General features: G+C 44.3%; 1 protein-coding gene across 3 annotated transcripts in view; it reads left to right on the top strand.

Annotated features, from left to right (window-relative positions):
- CCDC171 (coiled-coil domain containing 171) overlaps positions 1-25,909 on the top strand; it is a 205,401-nt gene that overhangs the window by 10,097 nt on the left and 169,395 nt on the right. For 2 of the 3 annotated variants that reach the window (XM_081176165.1, XM_081176164.1), the window contains exons 5-10: positions 1,408-1,598; positions 2,409-2,540; positions 11,467-11,617; positions 20,581-20,669; positions 21,933-22,093; positions 24,841-24,979. In XM_081176165.1, the coding sequence (XP_081032291.1) occupies positions 1,408-1,598; positions 2,409-2,540; positions 11,467-11,617; positions 20,581-20,669; positions 21,933-22,093; positions 24,841-24,979 (863 nt within the window). The remainder of the gene's footprint in view (positions 1-1,407; positions 1,599-2,408; positions 2,541-11,466; positions 11,618-20,580; positions 20,670-21,932; positions 22,094-24,840; positions 24,980-25,909) is intronic. The other variant, XM_081176166.1, reaches the window with a different exon arrangement.

The raw sequence follows: 25,909 nt of genomic DNA, 5'->3' as shown, positions 1-25,909 counted from the left end.
TTGTTTCCCTCCCCGCAAAATGCTCCCTTTCATTGCCTATTTTTAAATGACTGAAACTGTCGTTCAAGTCCTCGTGGTCCGAAATTGTGTTCATCCACACGCTTGCAAGTGCAGTACCCCATGGCGACAGTAGAATCTGTGTGCCCAAAAGGAATCATAATTACAGCTTTCAGCGGATCACAGTCGCTTGAAAATTTACTACCTTGGACAAAACGTCACCTTTTTTATTGCCAGCTCCTGCTTTGTCTTCAGATTAAAGGATTTGTTTATTTCCCATCTGGTCTTCAAAGTCTGAGACACCAAGAATCTGTCTGAGTTTCAACTGATGTAGCTTTCTCTAGCCTGGGATCATCTAGATCAGCAGTTCTCAACCTGTGAGTCCCCAGATGTTGTTGGACTACAACTCCCATCATCCCTGAGCTCTGGCCTTGCTATCTAGGGATGATGGGAGTTGTAGTCTAACAACATCTGGGGACTCACAGGTTGAGAACTGCTGATCTAGATGTTGTTAGACACCGGCTCCCATCAGTGCCAGCTGGCATGGCCAGGAATTATTGGAATTGTAGTTCAGTGACTTCTGGAGGATACTGTGGGAATGTTCAGGGAGGCAGGAGAGTATATATTGTTTATTAATATCCTTCCTAACTTGTGCTAGCAGGTTCTATAACTTAGCAGAGTTTTATATTCTCCGTTTTCACACACAGCAGGTAGCTGGTTGCAGGCTCGTTTAAGCCTCTCAATATTAGGTTCCTGGTAAAGGTAAAGGACCCCTGACCGTTAAGTCCAGTCGCGGACGACTCTGGGGTTGTGGCGCTCATCTCGCTTTATTGGCCGAGGGAGCCGGCGTACAGCTTCCGGGTCATGTGGCCAGCATGACTAAGCTGCTTCTGGCAAACCAGAGCAGCGCACGAAAACACCGTTTACCTTCCCGTTGGAACGGTACCTATTTATCAACTTGCGGTTTGACGTGCTTTCAAACTCCCTCTTAAAATAATAAACACCCCACAGTCTTGTGTAAAGTATATAAAATAAGTTTACTCACATCATCAGTTCACTGTTGGATCCCTGAAGGCAGACTGAGTTACAAAGTATAGCCATATACTGGATAATCCCAATGTCCTCTGTTGACTGGAAGCCAAAAGAGCATCTCTAGCTAAAATGCTGCTCCAACAACAGAGGAGGACAACGAGAAGAAGTCAAAGAGAGAGGGTGTGCCTTGTCCTTTTGTTACCTGGGCAGGTAAGGTCACACCCACCTTTAGTCACATGCAAAGGAAGTACCGTATTTTTCCTTGTATAAGACTAGGTTTATTAACCAAAAAGAAAAAGGTTTAAAACTTTTGCTGGTTTTAATTATGTTTCAGCAGAGTGCTTTTAAGTTGAACTAGCTTGTTTCTCTTCCCATTAGCAACAATCAGAGCTTTGCAGCACAAATTGAATGAGACAGAGAGAACCTATCGCATAGCTAAACATCAGTGGGACGAAGACCAGCAACGACTCATCAACGACATCTCTGAAAAAGAACTCATCATTGATACATGCAACAGTGAATATGAATTCCTTTTGAAGGAGAAGGCTAAACTGGATAGTATTTTGAAGGTATGCATTTATTCACATTGTGAGTATTGGGACCCACCTCTACATAGTTCCATCCTTATTTCAGACATCGTGATATATCGGTATATCGCAGTGTTTAGCTGGTGATATATTGCAGTGTTGAAAACCAGATATCGCCCTGCCCTAATTGGAAGAATCTGGAACAATGTACTGTCTTCTTCTTATCAACCTGTGTTTCTTCCAAAGAGCATAGGGTGGCATTTATGCCCTTCTCTTCCCTTTTAACTCTGTGTGGTAGGTTTTTCTGATGATGACTTGTTAAACTTCCCCCATCCCATGTACATGAAAAATTGACAGGTATACAGAAAGTTGGCATAGCAAAACAAGTCAATCCAAACTTACCAGTGCTGGTCATACTGTCATTTGAGATTCCGGTTTGCAGGCAAGGATGTTTTGAGTAAACCATCACTTGTAGTATTTAGTTACAATGGCTTTCTGCTTACTAGAAGTGGAAGTTAACTTTCTTCTCCCCTCCAAGAAAGAGGAAGAAGAGCTGCTGAGCTAGACAATTCTCTGTTGCTCTTTCACAGTCTTCCAAGCCATGGTTTGAAGGCTCCATAGCATGTGACTAACATATTTGATGCAAAGACCCACTCACTCATGCAGCCTGCTGAATTTGTAGTGAGTGAAGAAAGATAGTCTTGTGGGAATGGCCTCTCTCTGCTAATAACATTAGAGAAATGGAATCAAATGCACATGGCGTTATTTCTAACTGATATTATTAGTTTCAGGGTTGTGATGCATGGTACCTATGTTTTAATTAAATAAAAGTTAAACTTTATCCATACAAAGGAGACTTTGGAGCACCACCAGAAGCAGAGGAGCATAATAGAGGCAGAGATCAGGGAGGAGGCAGCAAAGGAATTTAGGTCTCAGGCGGATCGCTGGAAAGCAGAAAGAAATGAACTCCAGTTTCTGTTGCAGGTATTCCTGGTCATGTTCAGCAATGCTCCTTTTAGCCGTACTAATGTCTATATGTGATGAACTAAACCTGGCATGCATTTACAGTGGTACCTTGGTTCCCAAAATTAATCCGTTCTGAAGTCTGTTCCAAAACCAAAGCGTTCCAAAACCAAGGCACACTTTCCCATAGAAAGTAATGCAAAACGGATTGATCCCTTCCAGACTTTTAAAAACAACCCCTAAAACAGCAATTTAACATGAATTTTACTGTCTAACAAGACAATTGATCCATAAAATGAAAGCAAAAATCAAATGTACTGTACTATAAAATAAATAAAACAGTATTCCAGATTATTAAGATTTTTAAAAAAATCTTATCTGCACTGATGATAGTCATTGTTTGGATGGGTTTTTTAAAATCCATTTCTGCAGTCAATCAATCAATCAGTCAGTCAATCAGTAGCTGAACTGGGATCCACACAGCCACAAAAACAAATTAACTGAAAAAGCCTCAAAACAAAAAATGCAAAATAAATAGCAAAACAAAAGCACCAAATATGAGCTCCAAATATCACATTGGAACACTTCAGTCGGAAATGGAAGGCTTGAATTACAATGTGTGTGTGTGTGTGCAAATTGGCAGCGCAACAGGAAACACAAGGGGACTCAAAACATTCGGCTCTGAAAAAACAAGTCCGAAAACTGGAACACCTACTTCCAATTTTGCAGTGTTTGGGTTCAGAGTTGTTTGTGAACTGAGCTGTTTGAAAATCGAGGTACCACTGTAATTCTTTAAGCGCACTAGATAACATACTTTAACTTATTATTACTGTTAGTCTGAGCCCTTCAGGGATAGTTGGAAATGGAAATGGAAAGCAGATGTCTTTTTGGACTTGCAATGAGACAGTTCATAAAAGTTGCTACCCCCCCACCTTTTCCTACAGATATTGCCCTACATGCTCCCATGTTTCCAGTACCTTTCAGATCTAGATGTCAGAGTTTGTGAACACTCTGTGACGTTGACCAGGTTTTCTTCTGCTATTTATTTTGACATTTTCCTACTCTGCCCTGTGGTGAAACTATGAATGCTGTTTTTTTTTTTGGGGGGGGGAAACATGGGGGGGGGGGCTGTCAGATTTAACTACACATTAAAATAAGGCAAGATGTGGCCTGGCAAGCTTTTGGTATTAGCGTGTTTTGTGGCTGCTCTGCAAAACGCTTGCCTTCCGTTGTCCACAAACAATCAAACTGCAGGCTTCAAACAGGAAGATCTGATCCTTTTAGCCTTGCCTTTCAAAACAGATTTCAATCATGGCATGCAAATGCTTGCTAGAGAAACACTGGAAATCAGGTTGGGAGGCTGGAGCCAGGGTTGCTGCTTTTTATTGTGGCTTTTTGTGCATGAGCCGTGTGCTCCTGTGCACAACCTCTCCTGGTTCCCAACTGGGAGAAACAAACTTACTCGGAAGCCACAATTAAGCTTGGCTTCCTGTGACCCCCCCAACCCAGGATTGTGGTGAGTCGCTCCCTAACAAGCCCGGATTTTTAAACCAATAGCAGATCGCCGTTTCCTGGCTTGTTAGTGAGCAAGAAACCACAATCCCAGAAGCTTAATTGTGGCTTCCGGGTTTGTTTCTTCTGCTTGTATCAAGGGAGGAGGAGGAGGAGGAAGGAGCCAGGAGCAATTGACCAGTATGCTGCGTGTCCACGATAAACCACAATAAGCCAGCAACCCTGATTTATTGTCACATGGAAATGTGGCCAGTGCCTGGTAGCAGACAGAAAGGCAGCCTTGGACCATAAACTGTTTGAAGAGTTGTCCTTTAGAAATAAGGAGAATTAACCATGCTTTTAAGTCGCTCCTTCCACCTGCGGTGTTTATCTGCCTAGTATTCTCTTATCAAAAGACGGCCAGAGGTTCTGTAATAAGTGCAACAGCATCATCTTGTGGCCAGAAACACAGCATACCACAGGAGATTTTTAAATTTATTTTTAACACCTGGGTCTGCGGTTCATTGAAGCCCACATAGTTTGGGTCCATTCTGTTTCCCTTCCGTTGAAGTTGTGGTGATAAAATGATTAATTCCAGCTTGAACTGGGCCGCGGAAAGATTTAAAATCCTCAAGTCTCCCCTGGTGTTTCAACTTTCATACTTAGTTGTACCGTTTGAGTGTGAATGAGTCAATTTGGGAACCGCTCCCCTCCTCCCTCCCTTCTATCCTCTGTATCATGGGTAGGCAAACTAGGGGCCAGATCCGACCCAATCGCCCTCTAAATCCGTCCCGCGGACAGTCCAAGAACCAATGTGTTTTTACATGAGTAGAATGTGTGCTTTTATTTAAAATGCATCTCTGGGTTATTTGTGGGGCATAGGAATTCGTCCCCCCCCCCCCAAAAAAAAAATAGTCCGGCCCCCCACAAGGTCTGAGGACAGTGGACTGGCCCCCTGCTGAAAAAGTTTGCTGACCCCTGCTCTCTATGGATGAGATCCAACGTAACATAACTCATGCAATAAGGTTTCTTTTTCCTCTCTTCCCCATGTGCTCTTGAGTTTGGTAAACTATTTAGGGCAAATGACGGATCCACTCTTATTTTGTGTGTACAGCTGCACCTTGGTTCTTGACTGCCTTGGTACTAGTCCGTTTTGGCTCCTGAACGCTGCAAACTGAGAAGTGTTCCGGTTTGCGAACGTTTTTTGGAAGTAGAACATCTGATGTTGCTTCCGTTTGAGTGCAGGAAGCTCTTGCAGCCAATTGGGAGCCGTGCCTTGGTTTTCGAACATTTTTGGAAGTTGAACTGACTTCCGGAACGGATTCCTTTTGAGAACCAAGGTACGACTGTATAAGATGATTTTGTACAGAAACAAAACAAAATACCAATCCCACAGAACCTAGAAGGCCAAGGCCCTAGATCAGTGTTTCAGAACCTGGGTCTCCAGCTGTTTTGGGACTACAAATCACATCATCCCTGCCCACTGGTCTTGCTAGCTAGGGATGATGGAAGTTGTGGTCCAGAAAGAAGTTGGAGACCCAATTTTGGGAAGCACTGCTCTAGATAATCTATCACCTCCTTACAACCTTACTTTAGTATATAGTGTGTTGCCATCAACCTTTTGATGTACAAGAAACAGCCTAAAGAGGAAGCCTGTTTGTTAGCTTAGTTACGAGGGAGATGGCTCTGATTCTTTAGAGACAGCTTTTCCAAGGCACAGATGGCAGGTGGGTGCTGATTTATGCTTCCTCAGGAACTGAAAGCGACGGCTCTGTTTATGTTTCTGAAGTTCAGTTTATTTATATAATGCTGAGAAGCAGATATTGACAATGGATTGAAATTATCTTCTCCATCTGCTGCTCAAAACTTTGCACATTAGGAATTGCTGGGCTGGTGCCTGCTTCTCTCGAAATGCCTCCTACATTAGGGGATATATACATGGTACAGATTTGAAAAGGAGTTGGTTGTATTGGCTTGCACGGTTTCTGCATACCCTGGATGTTCCGTCTTGCTCTCGACCTATGCAAAAGTGGTGGTTATGATTTTTATTACAGCCTGACACATTTGAATCTTTCCTTACTCTCTCAATGTACTGTATAATGTTCCATTTGCTCCTTTTTTGTTTTGCCTCCCTTTGTTTGTAAAATGGAACTATTTTAAAATTTTGTCGCCAACCACTTTGGCCATCTTTTTGATAGGACAGAAAGGCGGGTTCAAAAACTGTGTTGTTGTTTTTACAAACAGACGGCAGGCTTGCGCTGTCTATTATTTCTGCATCTTTCATGGAGTTCAAACCAGGTGCCTAAATTAACAATGGATGACCCTTCTGACAGCTGCTGTGTGCCTGCCCAGCAGCATCAAATAGGAAAAACCAGAAATTAGTTTTATTGCATGGTTGGAAATCATTTCTGGCTTTAAAAAATAATATTGGGCATGGTATGTGTGTAAGAGAGAGAGAGAGATACTTATCAGAACCATAGCAAGGGCTGGTAATTTTATTCCTTATTTCACCTAGCTGATGAAAATTGCTGAAAATCCATTGGCACTAACTGTGTGTCAGGGGTGCATGCAGGAACCAGGCCCTGTGACCAACAGGACTTTGCAGGACTGGGGCCTTTCTAAGTTTGTTCTGAAGAGGCAAGGTGTGACCGCACAGGTGAGGCCAATTGGTAACTCACAGCACCTGGTGGCAAGAGCCGGGAAGGGATATAAGGTCAGCATTTCCCTTTGGCTCTTTGCCACAGCAACATGTTCCCTGCCTTGCTGCATTTGGCTTCTTGCTTTCTGATCCTTGTACCTCGGCTTTTTGATCCCCTGCTTCTTGATCCTTGGACCCTTGACTTCTTGTTTCTTGATCCTCGGACCCTTTACTTGGTGCCTCTTTGCTTCCTGACCCTCGGACCCTTGGCTTCTTGACTCCTGGCTTCTGGACCCCCATTCCTGCTCCCACTCCGCCATCTTGCCCCCGGTCCTGACGTCCCCTGCCGGGACTTTGATCGCCCGTGAACCGGACCATGAAGTGTGACCATGAAGTTCAGGGAGGTAGGAGAGGATATATTATTTAATGATATCCTTTCTAACTTGCGTTAGCAAGTTCTATATCTTAGCGGAATTTAAACATTCCCCTTTAAACGCACCGCGGTTTGCTTGTTGCAGGCTCGTCTGAGCCTCTCTCTATAGGATTCCTGGTAAGATCTCTTCTTATCCCTCTTAAAAAGAATAGACACGACAATCTCATTAAAGTCAATATAATAGTTTACTCACATTCAGTTCACAGTTGGATCCCTGAAGGCAGACTTAGGTTACAAAAGAATATATATTCATGTGGAACTATCCCATAAGTGAGTTAGTTCCTAAGTGAGTGCGACTGAGTAGTCACTTCTCCTAAAACACAGAAAAGCAAAATGGAGAAGAGGAGCAAAAGGAGGTGTGCTCACCTGCCCAGATTAGGCCACTCCCACATCTAGTCACATGCAGAGGAAGTTTGTCCCAGCTCGGGAGGAAACAGGGAGTTTTCTCCTGGCTCAGTCATGGCCAAACTTGGACTACAACTCCCATCGTACCTAGCTAAGAGGACCCAGTGGTCAGGGATGATGGGAATTGTAGTCCCAAAACAGCTGGAGGGCCAAGTTTGGCCACCACTGTCCTGGCTGGTACAAAGCAACCCCCTAGCATGTACATTCTAGGAATGTTTTACTTGTAAGTAAGTAAGACTTGATTTAAATCATTTTTTACAGAAAGACTCATTTTTGCTGGTATAATCTTAATATTTACAACCAGATGAAGGTTGCATTTTTGGAACAATAAGTTTTCAGAGTAGTTTTTACAGTTACATCAGGGTGTCGTCTGTTTTGGTTCTGGGCAGCTGTCAGAACGGAGTGCTCCGAGAATCAAGAAGAGCCTCTGTTCCTAGAACTAAGATACCCTGTTAGTGTGGGAAGCAGGGGTCAAGCTTTCCGCACTGTTGTGTCATGCTGACAATTGTGACGGGATCAGGAGGCCAAGTTGTCGTAAGAGCTCAGACTGCGTGCTTTTTCCTTGTGTGCGTTCTTTTAACACACTGGCTCTGGAGGGGTTTTTTTCTTTTCTTTTCCTTGGCTGTGACCCTGCAGCAACCTTTTCCTTGAGCCGACTTGAGTCTGAGATTAAGAAGCCGTGCTGCAGGGGAAACTTAAAGGGTAGCTGTAAATGCCGCCTTAAGTACCCTGATCTCCAGGACGAAGTCTTATCAGCCCAACGAGCTAATTATATGTGTTTTCCTCCCCGCACAGAGGAGCTAAAACAAGACCAACACGTTTAGAAATTAATGAGGGAGAAAGCATCGTATTGGGCAGTTAAGCAGCAGCGGTAAATACATGCCCCCGCAGAATTTGTTTTTTACAAGTGTGCTGAGGACACAGCCAAACTGATAACCAGTGCACAATAGTCTCTCTGCTAAATTGATTGTAATACGTTGCAGGAAGAAGAAGAAGCAGATCTGCAGATCTAGCCTCTTGAGTATTTTGCTCACGGGAAAAAGCCTTTTTGGATTCTTTTTAAAATATATATATAATTTTTATTAAATCTTTCAAATACTTTCACAAAAACCTTCAAATCAAATCATTACATTATTACATTAGCTGACTTCCCCCGTGTTTTTTTTTAACTTCTGTATTGTTATTGCCAAAAATTTCTTTCTCTATTACAATTACTGTGTCGTTTTTCTATTGCTGCTTTTACCTGAATCCTGACCGTGATTTCATTTGACTTGATTTTTTTTTAAATAACCCACAAAAGGCCTCCATTCTTCTATCTAAAAATTCATCATTCTATAGCTTTTTGTAGATTCTGACGTAGTAGTGTTTGTACATATTTTTTCTACTTTGGGAGGGGTCTCAGTTGAAGCATTTTGTATTAGCTCCGCCATCTTTGTTCTCTCACTCCATTGCTTTTAAAAGGCGCAGAAAAGTAGCAGGTGATGTTCACGACCAGCAAATGATTTGTGGGAAGCGAGGCCTAAATACAAATGCCCGAATTCTCATTTGCGAGGCTTTGCAGTTTGCTTTGCAGGTTGACCTCTCATCTACTGTAAAGGCACACTCTCCGGAAAGGAAGCTGTTCAATGTGTTTGGTTTTACAGTGGTACCTTGGTTCTCAAACGCCTTGGTACGCAAACAACTTGGAACCCAAACACTGAAAACCCGGAAGCAAGTGTTTTGGTTTGCAAACTTTTTTCAGAAGCCAAACGTGCTCCGTTTTGAGTGTTACACTAAGATCTGTCTGTTTTTGCTATTTATTTTGCATTTTTGTTTTTGTGGCTCTTTGGGTGTGACTTTGTCAGGAGTGTATGCCGGAGCCAGGCCCTGTGACCAATAGGACTTTGCAGGACTGGGGCCTTCCTAAGTTTGTTCTGAAGAGGCAAGGTGCGGCTGCACAGGTGAGGCCGATTGGTAACTCACAGCACCTGGTGGCAAGAGCCGGGAAGGGATATAAGGTCAGCATTTCCCTTTGGCTCTTTGCCACAGCAACACGCTTCCTGCCTTGCTGCATTTGGCTTCTTGCTTCCTGATCCTTGAACCTTGGCTTCTTGACTCCTTGCTTCTTGATCCTTGGACCCCTGACTTCATGACTCCTTGCTTTCTGACCCTCGTACTCTTGGCTTTCTGGCTTCTGGAATCCCGTTCCTGCTCCCACCCAGCCATCTTGCCCCCGGTCCTGACATCCCCTGCTGGGACTTTGATCGCCCGTGAACCGGACCATGAAGTGTGTGGAACCCAGACGGATAGCAAGTTGGCTTAGGATTGGGGACCTCAGATCCCACCCCCGCCCCTCAGCCATGAAGCTCACTAGGTAGCGTTGGGCCAGCCATTACTGCAGCCATAAACTGCTCAGGACCGCAATACCTAAAGGACCGCCTCTCCACCCGGACCCTGAGATCATCTTCTGAGACCCTTCTTCCTGTGCCTCCTCCTTGTGAGGTCTGGAGAGTGGCAACACGAGAGCAGGGCCTTCTCTGCAGTGGCTCCCCGTTTGTGGCATGTTCTACCCAGGAAGGTTCGCCTGGCGCCTTCATTATACACCTTTAGGCACCAGCCAAAAATGTTCCCCTTTAACCAGGTCTTGGGCCGAATAATATTTTACAGCCTTTTAAATGTGACTGTGGGAAGGAAGGGTTACAGTTTTACTGTTTCGTTTTATGTACTTGTCTTTATCTTGTATTTTATTCTCCGACCTGCCCGGAGATCTTACGATGAGGGCGGTACAGTGGTACTTCTGGTTGCAGGCAGGATCCATTCTGGAGCTCTGGTCGGATCCTGAAGTTTCCGCAACTGGAGGGACCGCTTCTGTGCACGCACACGTGGCGGTAGAGCGCTTCTGCACATGTGCATGCGGCAAAAACCCGGAAATATACTTCCGGGTTTGCCGCTCACGTATCCTGAAGTTTGCGTAAGCGGAGGGATACGTAAGCGGAGGTACGACTGTATTTATAAAAGCAAATCAATCTAATGTACCTCAGAGGGAACCATAAACTCCGCATGGAGGTCTGTGGAGGGTAAGGTGGGGTAGAAATAAGTTAATAAGCAATTTATGTATTGCAGGTGAGAAAAAGAATATTCAAGCACATTGCTCCTTACATAGACATGTAAACCAGTTTAGAAGTATGACCTTGAAGCACTTAAAATTAACATGCCTTTGAATCTCTGGGCAACTCTGCCAAACACTTCAGTCCCAAATTCTTATAAGCCTTATTGGTTGCATGCAGTGCTATTCTGCTAGAAAAAGAGGTGCTGGAACTCATCATGAGCACCTTCCTTATTCAATGGCGCCCACCTGAGAGGGGCCGGAACTAATAAAAAAAAGCTCCGGTTCCATGGAACAGTCTTTCGCATAATTGTGACTAGGACCGCAGCCTTAGGACCAAGGAAGATGGGGCTTTGGGGTGGGTGTGACGCTTGACTGTGTGGTTACTGATGGTAGGGGTCTGAAATGTTCAAGGAACCCCAAAGCAGGCTTTCTCTTTGGTCCTTAGCACTAAGGGGGTCAGGGACACGGGTGGCACTGTGGGTTAAACAACAGAGCCTAGGACTTGCCAATCAGAAGGTCGGCAGTTCGAATCTCCACGATGGGGTGAGCTCCCGTTGCTCAGTCCCTGCTCCTGCCAACCTAGCAGTTCGAAAGCACGTCAAGTGCAAGTAGATAAATAGGTACCGCTCTGGCAGGAAGGTAAACGGCGTTTCCGTGCACTGCTCTGGTTCGCCAGAAGCGGCTCAATCATGCTGGCCACATGACCCGGAAGCTTTACGCCAGCTCCCTCGGACAATAAAGCGAGATGAGCGCCGCAACCCCAGAGTCGGCCATGACTGGACCTAATGGTCAGGGGTCCCTTTACCTTTACTAAGGGGGTCATCTTTTTTGACTTCTCTGCTTGTGGCTCAAGCAATAATTGCCCTTCCTCTCTCTCTCTTGGTTCTATCAGGACAGCAACAGCGCAATGCAGAGCCTTCACCAGAAAATGCAAGACATGGAGATGCAACACAACAGCTGCGCCGAAGGGCTGAGGCAGCAGGCCAGCGAACTCGACTTCAGCGCCGAGCGAGAGGCCCGGCTTAAGAAAGAGCTTGAGGCAAGTGTCTCTCCCCCCCCCCCCCGTTCTCTGAAGTGCTTTGGTGTTGGGGACTGACAGCTTGCCAGCACCTATGGGAAGGTGCCTGTCGGACCATTACCCCATCCGGCTCAGTACTGTATGCACCATGGGTAGGCAAACTAAGGCCCGGGGGCCGGATCTGGCCCAATCGCCTTCTAAATTTGGCCTGCGGATGGTCTGGAAACATAGCATTTCCCTTTTTTAAAGGGAAATTCCTTTATTCTGAATAGGGTTCCTCTCAAGAAAAGGGAAAAGATGATAGCTATGTCTGGGAATCAGCGTGTTTTTACATGAGTAGAATGTGTCCTTTTATTTAAAATGCATCTCCGGGTTATTTGTGGGGCATAGGAATTCGTTCATCCCCCCCCCCCAAAAAAAAATAGAGTCTGGCCCCCCACAAGGTCTGAGGGACAGTGGACCGGCCCCCTGCTGAACAAGTTTGCTGACCCCTGGTCTACACCTACCGGCAGCCCTCCAGGATCTCAATATGGATTATCTGTGTATCGTCCAAACCCGGTTTGAAGTCCCTACCATGGTATAGGTTTCATAACCGGCAGTATATCGCAAATCACGATGTTTGGGTGCGTGTTCTGTGCAAAAATCGCAATGTGGGCAAACCGTGAAGCCGTCCAAGGCCTCTGCATAGCTCCATACTTACTTCGGACATCATGATGTGTCTATATATCGCAATGTTTAAAAGGTAAAGGGACCCCTGACCATTAGGTCCAGTCGTGACCAACTCTGGGGTTGCGGTGCTCATCTTGCTTTATTGGCCGAGGGAGCCGGCGTACAACTTCCGGGTCGTGTGGCCAGCATGACTAAGCCACTTCTGGCAAACCAGAGCAGCGCACGGAAACGCCGTTTACCTTCCCACCGGGGTGGTACCTATTTATCTACTTGCACTTTGACGTGCTTTTGAACTGCTTGGTTGGCAGGAGCTGGGACCGAGCAACGGGAGCTCACCCCGTTGCGTGGATTTGAACCGCCGACCTTCTGATCGGCAAGTCCTAGGCTCTGTGGTTTAACCCACAGCACCACCGATGATATATATTGCAGTGTTGGAAGCCAGATGTCGCCCAGCCCTATGTGTAAGTGGAGTGTGTGTAAGCAGCTACCACTCCAGTGTGGGGACTTCCAGATGTTGTTGGACTCCAGTTCCCATCAGCCCCAAGCAGCTTGGGCAGTGGTCAAGGATGTTGGGGTGTTGTAGTCCAGCAACTTCTGCAAGGCCACAGGTGAGCTATCTCACCCCTCTTTTTAATTGGAGAAAAAAGCATATGTTTATAATTCTTCAGGGCTGGGAGATGTTGGGCATCTACTGTATTGGCCTGAATATAAGCCTCACTTTCCCTCCAAATTCCCACTGTGAAAAGTTAAAGTGTGGCTTATACTCGCCACCTTACACTATGCAGCCAGGAGCAGAGAGGAATGGAGTGACTTATATTCGGAGTTTATTCTCTCTTTTTTTTCCTCTCCCCCCCCCTCCAATTTTAAAGGTGCGGCTTATATTCGGGTGTGGCATATATTTGGGCCAATACGGCACATTTTTTTTTTTAAAAGGCACAGTGTTCTGTGATATAGGCTACCCCTTCCTGCCAATATATTTTTTAAAAAAGGTTCAAGCAGATGTTGCAGCAACAAATTGTTGTTTGCAAGGTAGGGTTGTCTTTAAATCCCTAATTAGGCAGCTTTGTAGTCTGAGGTGATGGCAAAGTAGATGAAGCAAAAGGCACCGTGTTTTTGAAAAGTAGTGGAAATGGTTGGTGGAATAGCTTTCTAAACTCTTTTTTATTATTATTAAAAAATATAGCAGTTTGAGAGATATTTAAGCAGAGCACATGTCGACCAGCTGCTATAAGGAAGATTTGTGGCGTTCCTTTGGTGCCCTCTGGTGGGTGTAGAAAGGAAATGTCACTGGTTGGAAAGTAATGGTGATTTCAAGAGAACATAAGATAATATTGGCTGGAAGCCTCACATCCTTTCCTCCAGCGTGGCCTTTTGGGATGATTGCAGGAAGTCCCACATGGAGGGCATGAAGGAGAGTAGCTTTCCTGTGCTGTTTGGCTTTCAGCAGCTGGTTTCTGAGCTTGGAGGTTCACGTATTCCTTTTTTCTATTTGTTAAACCTTCCCACCCCCACCCCTATTTCGTCTAAAGAAAACCAAAAACAGAGCAGTTTGCAAACAGCAAATTCTCCATTGCAAGTGCAATAGTAAATTCCAGTTTTCAGTAAAACACAGAATAAAAAAACAGAGGAATCTTGCCTGCTTATTTTAAAAATACAGAGAGGCTTTCTTCTGCGCACAGGGTTTCATGTAGCCATTTTTCTTCATGTTTTTTCATGACATCCTTACAAGATACAGTGGTATCTCGGGTTAAGTACTTAATTCATTCTGGAGGTACGTACTTAACCTGAAACTGTTCTTAACCTGAAGCACCACTTTAGCTAATGGGGCCTCCTGCTGCTGCCGCGCCGCCGGAGCACGATTTCTGTTCTCATCCTGAAGCAAAGTTCTTAACCTGAAGCACTATTTCTGGGTTAGCGGATTCTGTAACCTGAAGCGTATGTAACCTGAAGCATATGTAACCCGAGGTACCACTGTACTTCAGCTGTGCCGGAAGTGATATATACAAAGCGTAAGGAAGCTTTGTACTGGCAGGAGTAAAATAAGAAGTAAGCCTAAGAAATGTTCATTTTCTTCCCTTTGCCCTCTTTTTGTGTGTGGTAGAGCCACACAATTTGCTGTTGCGGCTCACTCCCCAGTATACCCAAGGCCTGAAATCTCAGAGAGCCACTGTTGGCCCAGGGGAACAGTAGATGGACCAGTTGTCTTGCTTGGTATAATCTTGCTTCCTAATCTGCGGACTCGATAGCGTAGTTTCACTTAAAAGAATAACGAAGATGTTACATGGGTTCTGGGGGGCAGAACCCAACCTTGCGCGAGCGAACTTCTTGCCTGGTGCAGTGGGGACTTCGTTCCCCCCCCCCCAGCTAAAGTTCCCTGTGCACCTCCAGAACCTGCTCTGAGGGGTCCCCAAATGCTATGGAGCAGATTTTGAGAGTCCTTGAAGGCTGTAAGAGGAAGGAGATGGAAGGCCTGTTGTGTGAGCGGATGTTCGTTCTTCTAGTGCACAGACAATTTTGGATTCAACCCTCTGCCTTGTAGCTTGAGTTCTTCTACTCAGTGACCTGAGTCAATGACCCAATCCAGAGACAGTTGGCTGTGTCCCATTGAAATCACCAGGGCTTAGTTTCGTCCTTGCTAAGTTGCCTTGTTGGCTAACACCATGAAACTTGAGGAGATTTCTACAGATTGAGGTCATATTTAATCCAGTATCCTATGCTTTATTGGTAAGCACCCATAATTTAACTATCACCTTTCAAATCACAAGTAGACTACAGTGGTACCTCGGGTTAAGAACTTAATTCATTCTGTAGGTCCATTCTTAACCTGAAACTGTTCTTACCCTGAGGTACTACTTTAGCTAATGGGGCCTCCCGTTGTTTCCGCATGATTTCTGTTCTCATCCTGAAGCAAAGTTCTTAACCCGAGGTACTATTTCTGGGTTAGCGGAGTCTGTAACCTGAAGTGTTTGTAACCCGAGGTACCACTGTACAGTCGTACCTCGGGTTACAGATGCTTTGGGTTGCACGTTTTTGGGTTGTGCACCACGCCGAACCCGGATGTACCGGAACAGGTTACCGTATTTTTCGCCCTATAAGACGCACTTTTTCCTCTCCAAAAATGAAAGGGAAATGTGTGTGCGTCCTATGGGGCGAATGCAGGCTTTCGCCGAAGCCTGGAGAGCGAGAGGGGTCGGTGCGCACTCTCACTCTCCAGGCTTCAGGAAGCTCTCCGCAAGCCTTGGGAGCCCGTGGGAGTTCCCGTCGGGCTCCCTAGGCTTGCGGATAGCAGCCTGCATCTTGAAGCCTGGGGCGCGCTGCACAGCGCGCCCCGGGCTTCGGTTCCCCGACCTGGTTTGGAGGCTGGCGGCGGGGAGAAGTGCGCTTCTCCCCGCCGCCAGCCCCACAAGCTCGGGGGACAGCGGGGAGGCGGAGCGCCGCCATCCCGCTGTTCCCCGACCTGGTTTGGGCTTCAGGCAGATATCCGCAAGGCGTGGGAGCCCAGAGGGAGCCCCCTGTTCTGGGGGCTGGGGTCGGGGGAAGCTCGGGCTTCCCCGCCCCAGCCCCGCACCTGGGGGGGAAATAATTTTTTTTCCATTTCCCCCCAAAAAACTAGGTGCGTCCTATCGGCTGGTGCGCCCTATGGGGCAAAAAATACGGTACTTCTGAGTTTCAGCACTCGCGCATGCACAGAAACACCAAATTGCAACCCATGCATGCGCAGATGCGGTGTTGCGGGTTGCGAACGTCCCCCCCCTGCACTGATCACGTTTGCAACTCAAGCGTCCACTGTATTGGATTGTAGCTCTTTTATGCTTTGGTAGAGGTCTTGATAGAACAATCATTTAGAGTTTTGGACACCCTTTTCCGCTTAAATGTTCCTTTGTACCTTTTAACCAGAAGATGGCCAATGTGCTATTTTATTTATTAGTGTAAGACCAGGCATTCACAGGACCTATGAATGTTTTGTAGCATACTTCCGCCTTTTTTTTTTAGTCTTGTCACGCTTTGGTCTGAAAATGCAAAAAGTGTAAAATAGAATGCAAAATGTAAATTAAGAGTGCCCCAAAATGGGTTGAGGAAAGTTAGTGGGTGGAGAAAGATGGACCTATGGTTTTTGCTCAAACCAAATTTTGGGGTTGTTCAGTTTCGTGACTGAAGGGGCTTCCAGTTCAATTAGCTTGTGATCCATAGCACCTTCTGTGATCTAATTCCCTGCCCCGAAGTTTTGTGCTATAGCTCTCACTATTCCTTTCTGTTGGCCAAGCTGGCTGAGACTGATGGGATTTGGAGTCCTACAACATCTGAGGGAAGACGTGTCTGTGACATGGTCTATCAGCTGCTGAGCTTATTTAAGCAATGTGTGCTATAAATAGACACATCCCTCCAGCCTCCCTCAGGATTTTTCTATATTGATGTTAGCATGCGCTGTCAGATCTGTTGGATAAACAAATTCTGGGTTGCTTACATAAGCCAGCAGGCCTGTGCTTTGCCGGTGGTCCTGAAGACCTTATATATAAGACCTTATTTCTTTACCATTGACGCTCCTGAAACCTTGACTGTGCCAGTTGGGTCTATGGTGATATCCTTCATTGTTGATTGTGCTCTAATAAGCAGTAAATGTGTCTCTGTGTCATGTGACTTCAGAAGCCACAGAGAAATCATAAATTGATATTTCCCAACTTTGTAAAGAATCAGGAACAGAATCTTAAGCTGTACTGTGGAGACATGGATTCCTGGTCAAATGATGAAGGCTTTAATTTAATAAGTTTTTAAAAAACGTTTGATATTTATACAAGAGTATTCAAGGCTGTTTAACATCCAACCATTTCCTCGTTCTTAATAGTTTATTAAAGTCTTCACGAATTGACTGATATAATAAGATTCAAGCCAGTGAATGCAGTCAAGAAGGAATGGAAGTGCTTGAATGATTATTTAGAAAGACAAGGTTCTAATGTAAAAATTTGGCTGTGTCTAGACTGACCTCGTGAATGAAAAAGGGGAAATGTATATATATACAGTGGTGCCTCGCAAGATGAAATTAATCCGTTCCGCGAGTCTCTTCGTCTTGCGGTTTTTTCGTCTTGCGAAGCACGGCTCTTAGCGGCTTAGCGGCTATTAACGGCTTAGCGGCTTTAAGAAAAAGGAAACAAACTCGCAAGAACTTGCAAGACGTTTCGTCTTGCGAAGCAAGCCCATAGGGAAATTCGTCTTGCAGAACGACTCAAAAAATGGAAAACTCTTTTCAAACTCTGTCAACTCTTTTCAAACTCTGTCAAACTAGCTGTCAAGACGGAAAAAGCGAACTTTGCTTTCTGTCTCTGCTGGTTATATTTGTTACAATTTGGTTATACTTTGTTGAAAATAAGGAAGAACTGATACAAACTAAATTGATTTTTGGATTTGAACTGGAAGGAACACTTAAGTAACCAAAATCCCTCTAGAGGGGGTTTTGGGACATTACAAGAATGGCTGAAGGAGGGAAAACTCAAGCTAAATTGGACAGAATTTTCTTTCTCTTGGGAAAGTTACAAGGCCAAATTGATGTTTTGGCTACTAACGTTGCAACCCTAGACTTAACAGTAAATAAGTGCATTGAATTTGATAAGGATTTGATCCGGGAAGTTCATGCAGCTGGACAAGAGGAGAAAGTTGAGAACTTTGAGAGTGTGGAGAAAGACCCCGAGGTGGTTATCACCAATGGAGGCTAAGGCCCGAAAAAGACTTAATATGGAGGCCGGCTGGCCGAAATATTGGGAGATAATAGAAAAAATTGGAGACAATTGGAGGTTGCAGAGCTTGGACAAATTGAAGAACAAGGTGCGAGATTGGTTACATTATGCTCAAATTCAAGAGGTTTTCAAAATGGATAAAAAATTAGGATTCCAGGTGGAAAAATCGAAGTTAGAGACAGAACTACTTGAACCAAAGACTAAGGTACTTTCTAGAATGTATAACTTGCTGCTTAGATGGAACACGCAGGATGAGACAGTCAAATCAGCCATGATAAAATGGGCGCAGGACATAGGGCATAACATAATGTTTGAAGACTGGGAAAGGTTATGGACCACCGGAATGAAATTCACGGCATGTAATGCCTTGAAGGAAAATATTATGAAAATGATATATAGGTGGTACATGACCCCAGTCAAGCTTGCAAAAATATATCACCTGTCTGATAACAAATGTTGGAAATGTAAGGAGGTTGAAGGGACATTCTTTCACCTCTGGTGGACATGCCCAAGAGTAAAGGCCTTCTGGGAAATGATTTACAATGAGCTAAAAAAGGTATTTAAGTATACCTTTCCCAAGAAACCAGAGGCCTTCCTCTTGGGCATTGTTGGCCAGAAAGTGTTAAAGAAGGATAGAACTTTCTTTATGTATGCGACTACAGCAGCAAGAATACTTATTGCAAAACACTGGAAGACACAAGATTTGCCCACACTGGAAGAGTGGCAGACGCAATTGATGGACTATATGGAACTGGCTGAAATGACTGGCAGAATCCGAGATTTGGGAGAAGAAACAATGGAAGAGGATTGGAAAAAGTTTAAAGACTATCTACAAAGACATTATAAGTTATATGAATGTTAAAAATGTGCATAATTTGGAAATTCTAGCTTCTATAACAGGATTTGGAATTACAGGAATCTAAGTTATAAGTATGAAAGGGTTAAAGTTTAAAGAAATATTAAATCTAATTTAAGGTCTAAGTAAATTGACATTTTAAACTTAAAACTTAAAATTTGAAAAGTACAAAGAAATGCATGAAACAAGGTAATAATTTGCTGATATTTTTATTGTAAAGAATGCAGGGTGAGGGAGATGTGGGGAAGTCCGGTTGGTTATGGAAAAAATGTTTTGGAACGTTGGATTTCTTTTTTCTCTTCTGTACTTTTCTGTATTCTGTTATTTTCTTCTTATATCTGACTTGATATCTTTACCTGAAAAACGCAAAAATATATATATATTTTTTAAAAAAGAGAGTGTGGAGAAAGAGACACATGTTGTTTTTGAGGAAAGGGAAGGAGGAGATGTGGTGTTGCAGATGACAAAGGAGAGCCAGAGTCCTGACATGATGGCTACAAAGGAAAACAAGAAGTGGATGATGAAAACCTGGTCCAAATTGGAGACTGAAGAATGGAGAGATCTCTATATGTGGAGATCTGAAGATCTAAGGATTACAAGTTTGATCAAGGTGAAAGTTGGAGCTTTGGGAGCATTTGGACTTGAAAGGTGCAAGAAACAAGATTTGGGCTCCACTTTTAAGTATGGTGGTCTGGCTGGAGGAAGCATTGTCCCCATCGGATTAGAGCATCTCCGAGATCTGGTGTTTAATATTAAGGACTACCAAAAAACCCGGCAGAGAGGAACTGAGAGACAATTAAGGGCCTCGGATGTGAGATCTCCAGGCTGATAGCAGATTAAGACTGATGGACATTTGTTGGGGATTGAAACCGGGAAAGGGGAGAGGGTGGGGTTTGGGGATCCAAAGGGTGTATAATTATAATTTGTCTTTTTCTTTTTATTCTGTTTTGTTATGAGTATGAAAAGTGGGGAATTCGTGGAAGGGAATTTGGGTCGACTTTAGAAAAAAAGGATTTAAGAATGAGTACTGAGGTATAAATTTTGAGGTTTATAAGGTAAAATTGGTTTTTTAAAAATGAATTAAGTATAAAAAGGTTAAAAACTGGGGATAAGAACTTTTTGAATTGGAATATAAGAAGGGGAGGTGCGGGGAAGTCAGGGAAATATGTTATAGAAAATAAGGATTGTAAACTGTATATGTTTTTAATTTTTCTTTTTCTTTTTTCCTTTTTGGCTTTTTTTAAAAAATGGAAAATTCTTAATAAATATTTAATTAAAAAAAAGTAATATATTTATATGCTGCTCATCTAACTTGGTTTCCCCAGCCACTCTGGGTGGCTTCCAACAAATTATAAAACCACAGTAAAATACCAAACATTAAAAACTTTCCCATACGCAGCTGCCTTCTTTGACATATGATGGGAGGGCGTTCCACAGGGCGGGCACCACCACCGAGAAGGCCCTCTGCCTGGTTCCCTGTTGCTTCACTTCTGACACAGGGAACCACCAGAAGGCCCTCGGAGCCGGACCCCCATGTCCGGACTGAACGATGGGGGTGGAGACACTCCTTTGGGTATACTGAGGTGAAACGGTTTAGAGCTTTAAAGGTCAGCACCAATGTTTTGAACTGTGTTCGCAAACACACAACGTTGCATTCTATCCAAGAAGTACTTGAGATAGATTTCTAGGGTGTTTGCATCTTTAACCAGCTTGAAATTTCTGTTTTTTAGGCAGCTACATTGAGAATAAAGAAACTGGAAGAAAACGTCGAGGCAGAGAGAGCGGCACATCTAGAATCAAAATTTAATTCTGAAATAATCCAGGTAAATCTGTCACAGCCATTAGGTGGAGCAGACTAATGCATCCTGAGCTACATCTCTCCTGAATATTTAACACAGTAGTTTTATTAACAAAATGTGATATTAGGGGCAAACATGGTAGTTTTATGCTGTGGATGGCATCACAGAGCTGCCGTTTGCTGCTGCACCAGCTTGGCATCCCAGCTTGGCACAGGGTGCTGTCACAGTGCCACAGACCCTAGAGGTGCCCCAGGGCAACAGTTATTCCTTCTGAAATCAAACCTTTATTTCCCTTTCTCTGATCATGATTTGGGGGTTGTCAACAGTCTATATTGGGATAGCCAACTCCTTACAAAATTAAAAACTGGCAGTGATCTACCCCCGTTTTTGGTGGGTTCAGGTCGAAGTTTTTGACCTTTTTTTGGGAAGGAAAGCCCCGTTTTTGGGAGGTTCAGGGCAAAGTTGTTCAGCTTTTTCTAAGGGAAGAGGAAAAAATAGCCCCACTGAGTAAAGTCTGTCTTCCATTCTGCAGATTGTGCAACAATGGAGGGCGGGGTGAGGGGGCAGGGCCTAATTCTGTGTTACCAATGCTAATGAAAGGGACCCATCGATCGACCGTGATCTACCAAAACCTCCGAGGGATTTACCGGTAGATCGCGATCGACCTGTTGGGCATCCCTGGTCTATATGATTGCACTCGCTTTCTCTCCTGTGCCTTCGTTCTCCAGCATAAATTTGCCCTTCCCTTCTCCTGCTAAGTATAATTTGCTGCAATGTCTCCACTGACAACAGCCATGCTAATGCTAGCAAGCATTGCTCCTGATCCAATGCCAGTTTCAAACCCTGATTTCAATTTCTGAGTAAAAAAAATAAACACTGGTTAGTGCTGACCATGGTTAATGTGAGCACAGAACCATGGTCAAGGGGAGGGAAAATTCATTCTAAGTGCATTCAATGGAATGTGTTTGGAAATTCTTTTCTGACCTTCAAACTATTGGAACGAAGATCTCAAGCATCCTGCTCACTCAGGAAGATGGCATGCTCCTGTTTTATCTCTTTGCATATTCAGATGAACACTTGGGCGTGACATTTAAACGTAACCAGGGTTTCCTCTTCACCCTAACCATGGTTAAGGAATGAGTAAGCACACATGCACTCGTATTAAGTGTATTAAAAGCCCATCAGTACTGATACAGTTATTGTCTTCCCTAAAAATTAACGTGCTGTAGAGCAAGAAAACACAGCCCTTCTTGGAGTGTTGATTGATGGATTCTTATTACGTTGCAGTTAAGAATTCGAGACCTTGAAGGGGCTTTGCAGGTGGAGAAGGCCAGCCAAGCAGAAGCGCTTTCTGACTTGGAAATGATCAAAGGCAAATTTAGAGAGGTGGAAAATGCCTATGACAGAGAGAAGCGCAACGCTCGTGAGAGCGTCGAAAAACTCAATAGGTAGGTCTCTCATTTCCTGGTTCAGAATTTGTATTAGTTGCTTTGGACAGTGGACTAATCGTTCATATTATATAGTATAGAGCTGAGCGTTTCCTTACTTTTAACACAGTGTTGGGAAACCTTGGCCCTCTAGATGTCTCTGAGCTACAACTCCAATAATCCCTGGTCATTGGCCAGGCTTGCTGGGACTGATGGGAGTTGTAGTTCAGCAACATTTAGAGGGTAAAAATTTCCTCCTATCGGTTTAGCAGGTTAACGTGATGTAGTGGATGTAGATGTGAGACTACATTCTGAGGGAATGCAGCCCTCGATAGGAAAAAGGTTTCCTAGGCATGTGTGAACAGGGATCAGATATTAGCGTGTGGGGCATTCAAAGATAATTTAAGCCTCACGTGTAAAAACATCTGTAATGCTGGCCCCAAAAGTTTTCTGGATCCACCATATTTAATAGCAGTCAGTGGAGATGAGTGAGAATTTGTTGGGCCCAGAAATTGTTGTCTTCCGGGGTATCCACTTGATGATGATTAAATTCACATTGTGACATTATATTAATCATAAATTTTTTGAGAGTGTTCTAATTCCCACAGGGATGCAATTATGGGGAAGATGTAAGAGGAGTGGAGCAGACTGCAAAAGCCACTGTGGCTTGTGCTCATCATGCTAAACTGGAACATGGGGGGTCTGGGGTCTTCCAGATGTTTTTGGGCTATAAATCGCATTCTCCCTGACCATTCCCCTTGCTGGTTTTGGCTGTTGGGAGTTGGAGTCCAGCAGTATCTAGAAGACCACAGGCTTCCTATTTTTGCACCAAACCGTGGTTTAGTGTGACATCTGAATTGTGCCACCCTGAACACAAAGTTCCACAGCCTCGACGTTTCATGATAGTACTAGCAAGGCATAGTTGGATGGGAGAGGTAACTTTTCTTTTGTTGACCAACCAAAATATAAAGGGTATAACCATGTTTCTGCTTGGACATTTAAGGTTGTCAGTGTGCCAGTATACTTAATTTTAATTTATAACTGGATTTTTGTTTTCTTGCAAGACGTTCTGATACGGATGCAGCCTTCCCTTCAGGTAGTTCTTACATGGTTTGGCATCCGTTTTATTCCTGTCACACCTCCCCATTCTCGGTTTTGACACCCTTTGTGTTACATATTTTCACTACTTTCATGCTGTTCCCTGGTGTGAGTCTGCATATTTTCCTTTATCTTCAAACTTGTCATTCATTCCATAAAATATCTTCATACTGGTCTTATGCAAATTAAACCTTACTGTTGTGGCAACCGGCTGAGATGAGTATTGTTTTTCAGTGAATGCTGAAAATACCTTCTTGTAGCTGACCTGAGAATACAGTGGTACCTCTGGTTGCGAACAGGATCTGTTCCGGAGTCCTGTTCGCAACATGAGCGGAACGCAACCTGCGTCTGCGCGGGTCGTGATTCGCCGCTTCTGCGCATGTGCATGATGTCATTTTGAGCGTCTGCGCATACGCAAGCGGCAAAACCTGGAAGTAACCCTTTCCGGAACTTCCGGGTTGCCGTGGGACGCAACCTGAAAAGATTTAACCTGAAGCAAACGCAACAAGAGGTATGACTGTAATTAAAAATACTTCTCTTAGAACTGTAATATTGAAATTACAATATTTTTAGTGGCATGTGTTTTTAGTGCATGTGTAGATAGGCACCACAATGAACCTGGTTTGACTATCATTGCTCATTAATGTTCCCTAGACCAGATGGGTAGGAGATTGCCTGCTCTTGATGTGGTTACACTTCCTCTGAATACCTTTTGCTGTCGCTCGAGGCTCAGGTGGCCTCAGTGGCCCAGAGTGCCTTCCATCAGCTTCGGCTGGTGGCCCAGCTACGCCCCTATATGGACAGGGACAGCCTAACTTCAGTTGTCCAAGCTCTGGTAACCTCAAGGTTAGAATACTGCAATGCGTTATACGTAGGGCTGCCTCTGAAGATGGTTCGGAAACTTCAACTAGTGCAAAATTCTGTGGCCAGGTTGCTCACTGGAGCAAGACAGTTTGTGCATATTACACCGATCCTGGCCCAACTGCACTGGCTACCAATTGGTTTCCGGGCCCAATTCAAAGTGCTGGTTTTGACCCATAAAGCCTTGAACAGCTCAGGACCGCAATACCTCAAGGACCACCTCTTTCCATGTGAACCTACCCAGAGCCTGAGATCATCTTCTGAGGTCTTTCTTCCTGTTCTGCCTTCATGTGAGGTCCGGAGAGTGGCAACACGAGAACGGGGCCTTCTCTGCAGTGGCTCCCCATCTGTGGAATGCTCTCCCCAGGGACGTTTGCCGGGCACCTTCATTATACACCTTTAGGCGCCAGGCAAAAACATTCCTTTTTAACCAGGCCTTTGGTTGATCTGTTTGACATCCTATGTGGTTGTTTTTTTCGGGGGGGGGGAGCCCTGAGACCTCTGGGTATAGGGCGGTATATATAAATTCACAAAATAATAATAATTTTCAGTGCTCTGGAAATTTCCAGGTTAATTGAATGGCAATATATTACATCCATGTCGTATAAATTGTCTGTTATGCAAAACCACAATATTGTTTAGGACTGCAGCAAATCCGACACTTTTAGCACTTCATCAATGTTTTTCTGATTTTGTTCAGCTTTGTTGGTTGTTTTTTTAGTAAAAAATCCACTAAATTCATACAACATATGACAGAGTCGAATATTAGTTGTTTAAAGTGTTTCTGAAAATTCTGTTCCGTCTTTCAGCCTGGAAAGGGAGTACGTCTCCATAAACAAGCAGCTAAATGACGAGCTGGAAGAGAAGAAGAAAGCAATTACAGACCTCTCAGAGAGACTCCTGGATAATGAAAAAAGTTACAAAGAATTACAGGATGAACTTGTATTGGTAAGAAGCCCTGGGGCATTTTCTTTATTGGTCCAAATGATGCTTTAGATGTTGCTATGTTTGCGCAATGGTGTTGTCATGCATGCTCGGAATGGAGGCTGAAAAATGGAAGGCCTGCAGGTGGCTTGGTGAACATGACAGCTCATGGATGTTTCGCTCAGAAGGATGGCGGTTTTAGGGAGTTGCATGCAGCTTTCGTTCTTTCATTGCACAACCGAAAACAGATCTGCAGCCACTGGGTAGCTTTCAGTACCAAGAGCCATTTAGCACGCATCACCTTTTATTGGGGTTCCTCTGAAACTTTAAAATATCTGCGTTTCTCAAGTCACTTGTGCAACTCAAACAGATTCCGTTTCATGGGAAAATACTAACGTTGCGCGTTGTAATGAAGCATTGAACTTGCTCTGAATTTTCCACATCCGATATATTTTGAACAACGCCATAGGTTTTTAAAAAATAAACGTAGCTGTTTAAAATTTCATTTTACGTAACATCTCTCCCCCCCCAGCCCTCCCCCCAAATAACGCCTGCCTAAATTGGAATGTGGCTGTCATGAAGTGTGTGCCATGTTTGCTATGTGTATTTTGAACATGCTGGGGAGGGGGGGGGGAACGTACAGTTGTGCCTTGGTTCTCAAATGCCTTGTGACTCGAATGTTTTGTCTCCTGAACGCTGCAAACCCAGAAGTGAGTGTTCTGGTTTGTGAACGTTTTTTGGTAGCCGAACGTCCAACGTGGCTTTTGCTTGAGTGCAGGAAGCTCCCGCAGCCAATTGGAAGCCGCGCCTTGGTTTTCGACCGTTTTCAGAAGTCGAATGGGCTCTCGGAACGGATTCCATTCAAGAACCAAGACACAACTGTACTGTTGACATTTCCATTCCACCTTAAGGAACAGGCGTGTGGAATTGTTGCATGTCACATGTCTGTTTACA

Source organism: Podarcis bocagei (genome assembly GCF_964188305.1).
Source record: "Podarcis bocagei genome assembly, chromosome: 17".
Classification (NCBI taxonomy): Eukaryota; Metazoa; Chordata; class Lepidosauria; order Squamata; family Lacertidae; genus Podarcis; species Podarcis bocagei.
The sequence above is the reverse complement of the archived record's forward strand: the minus strand, read 5'-3'. Positions and strand labels throughout refer to the sequence as shown.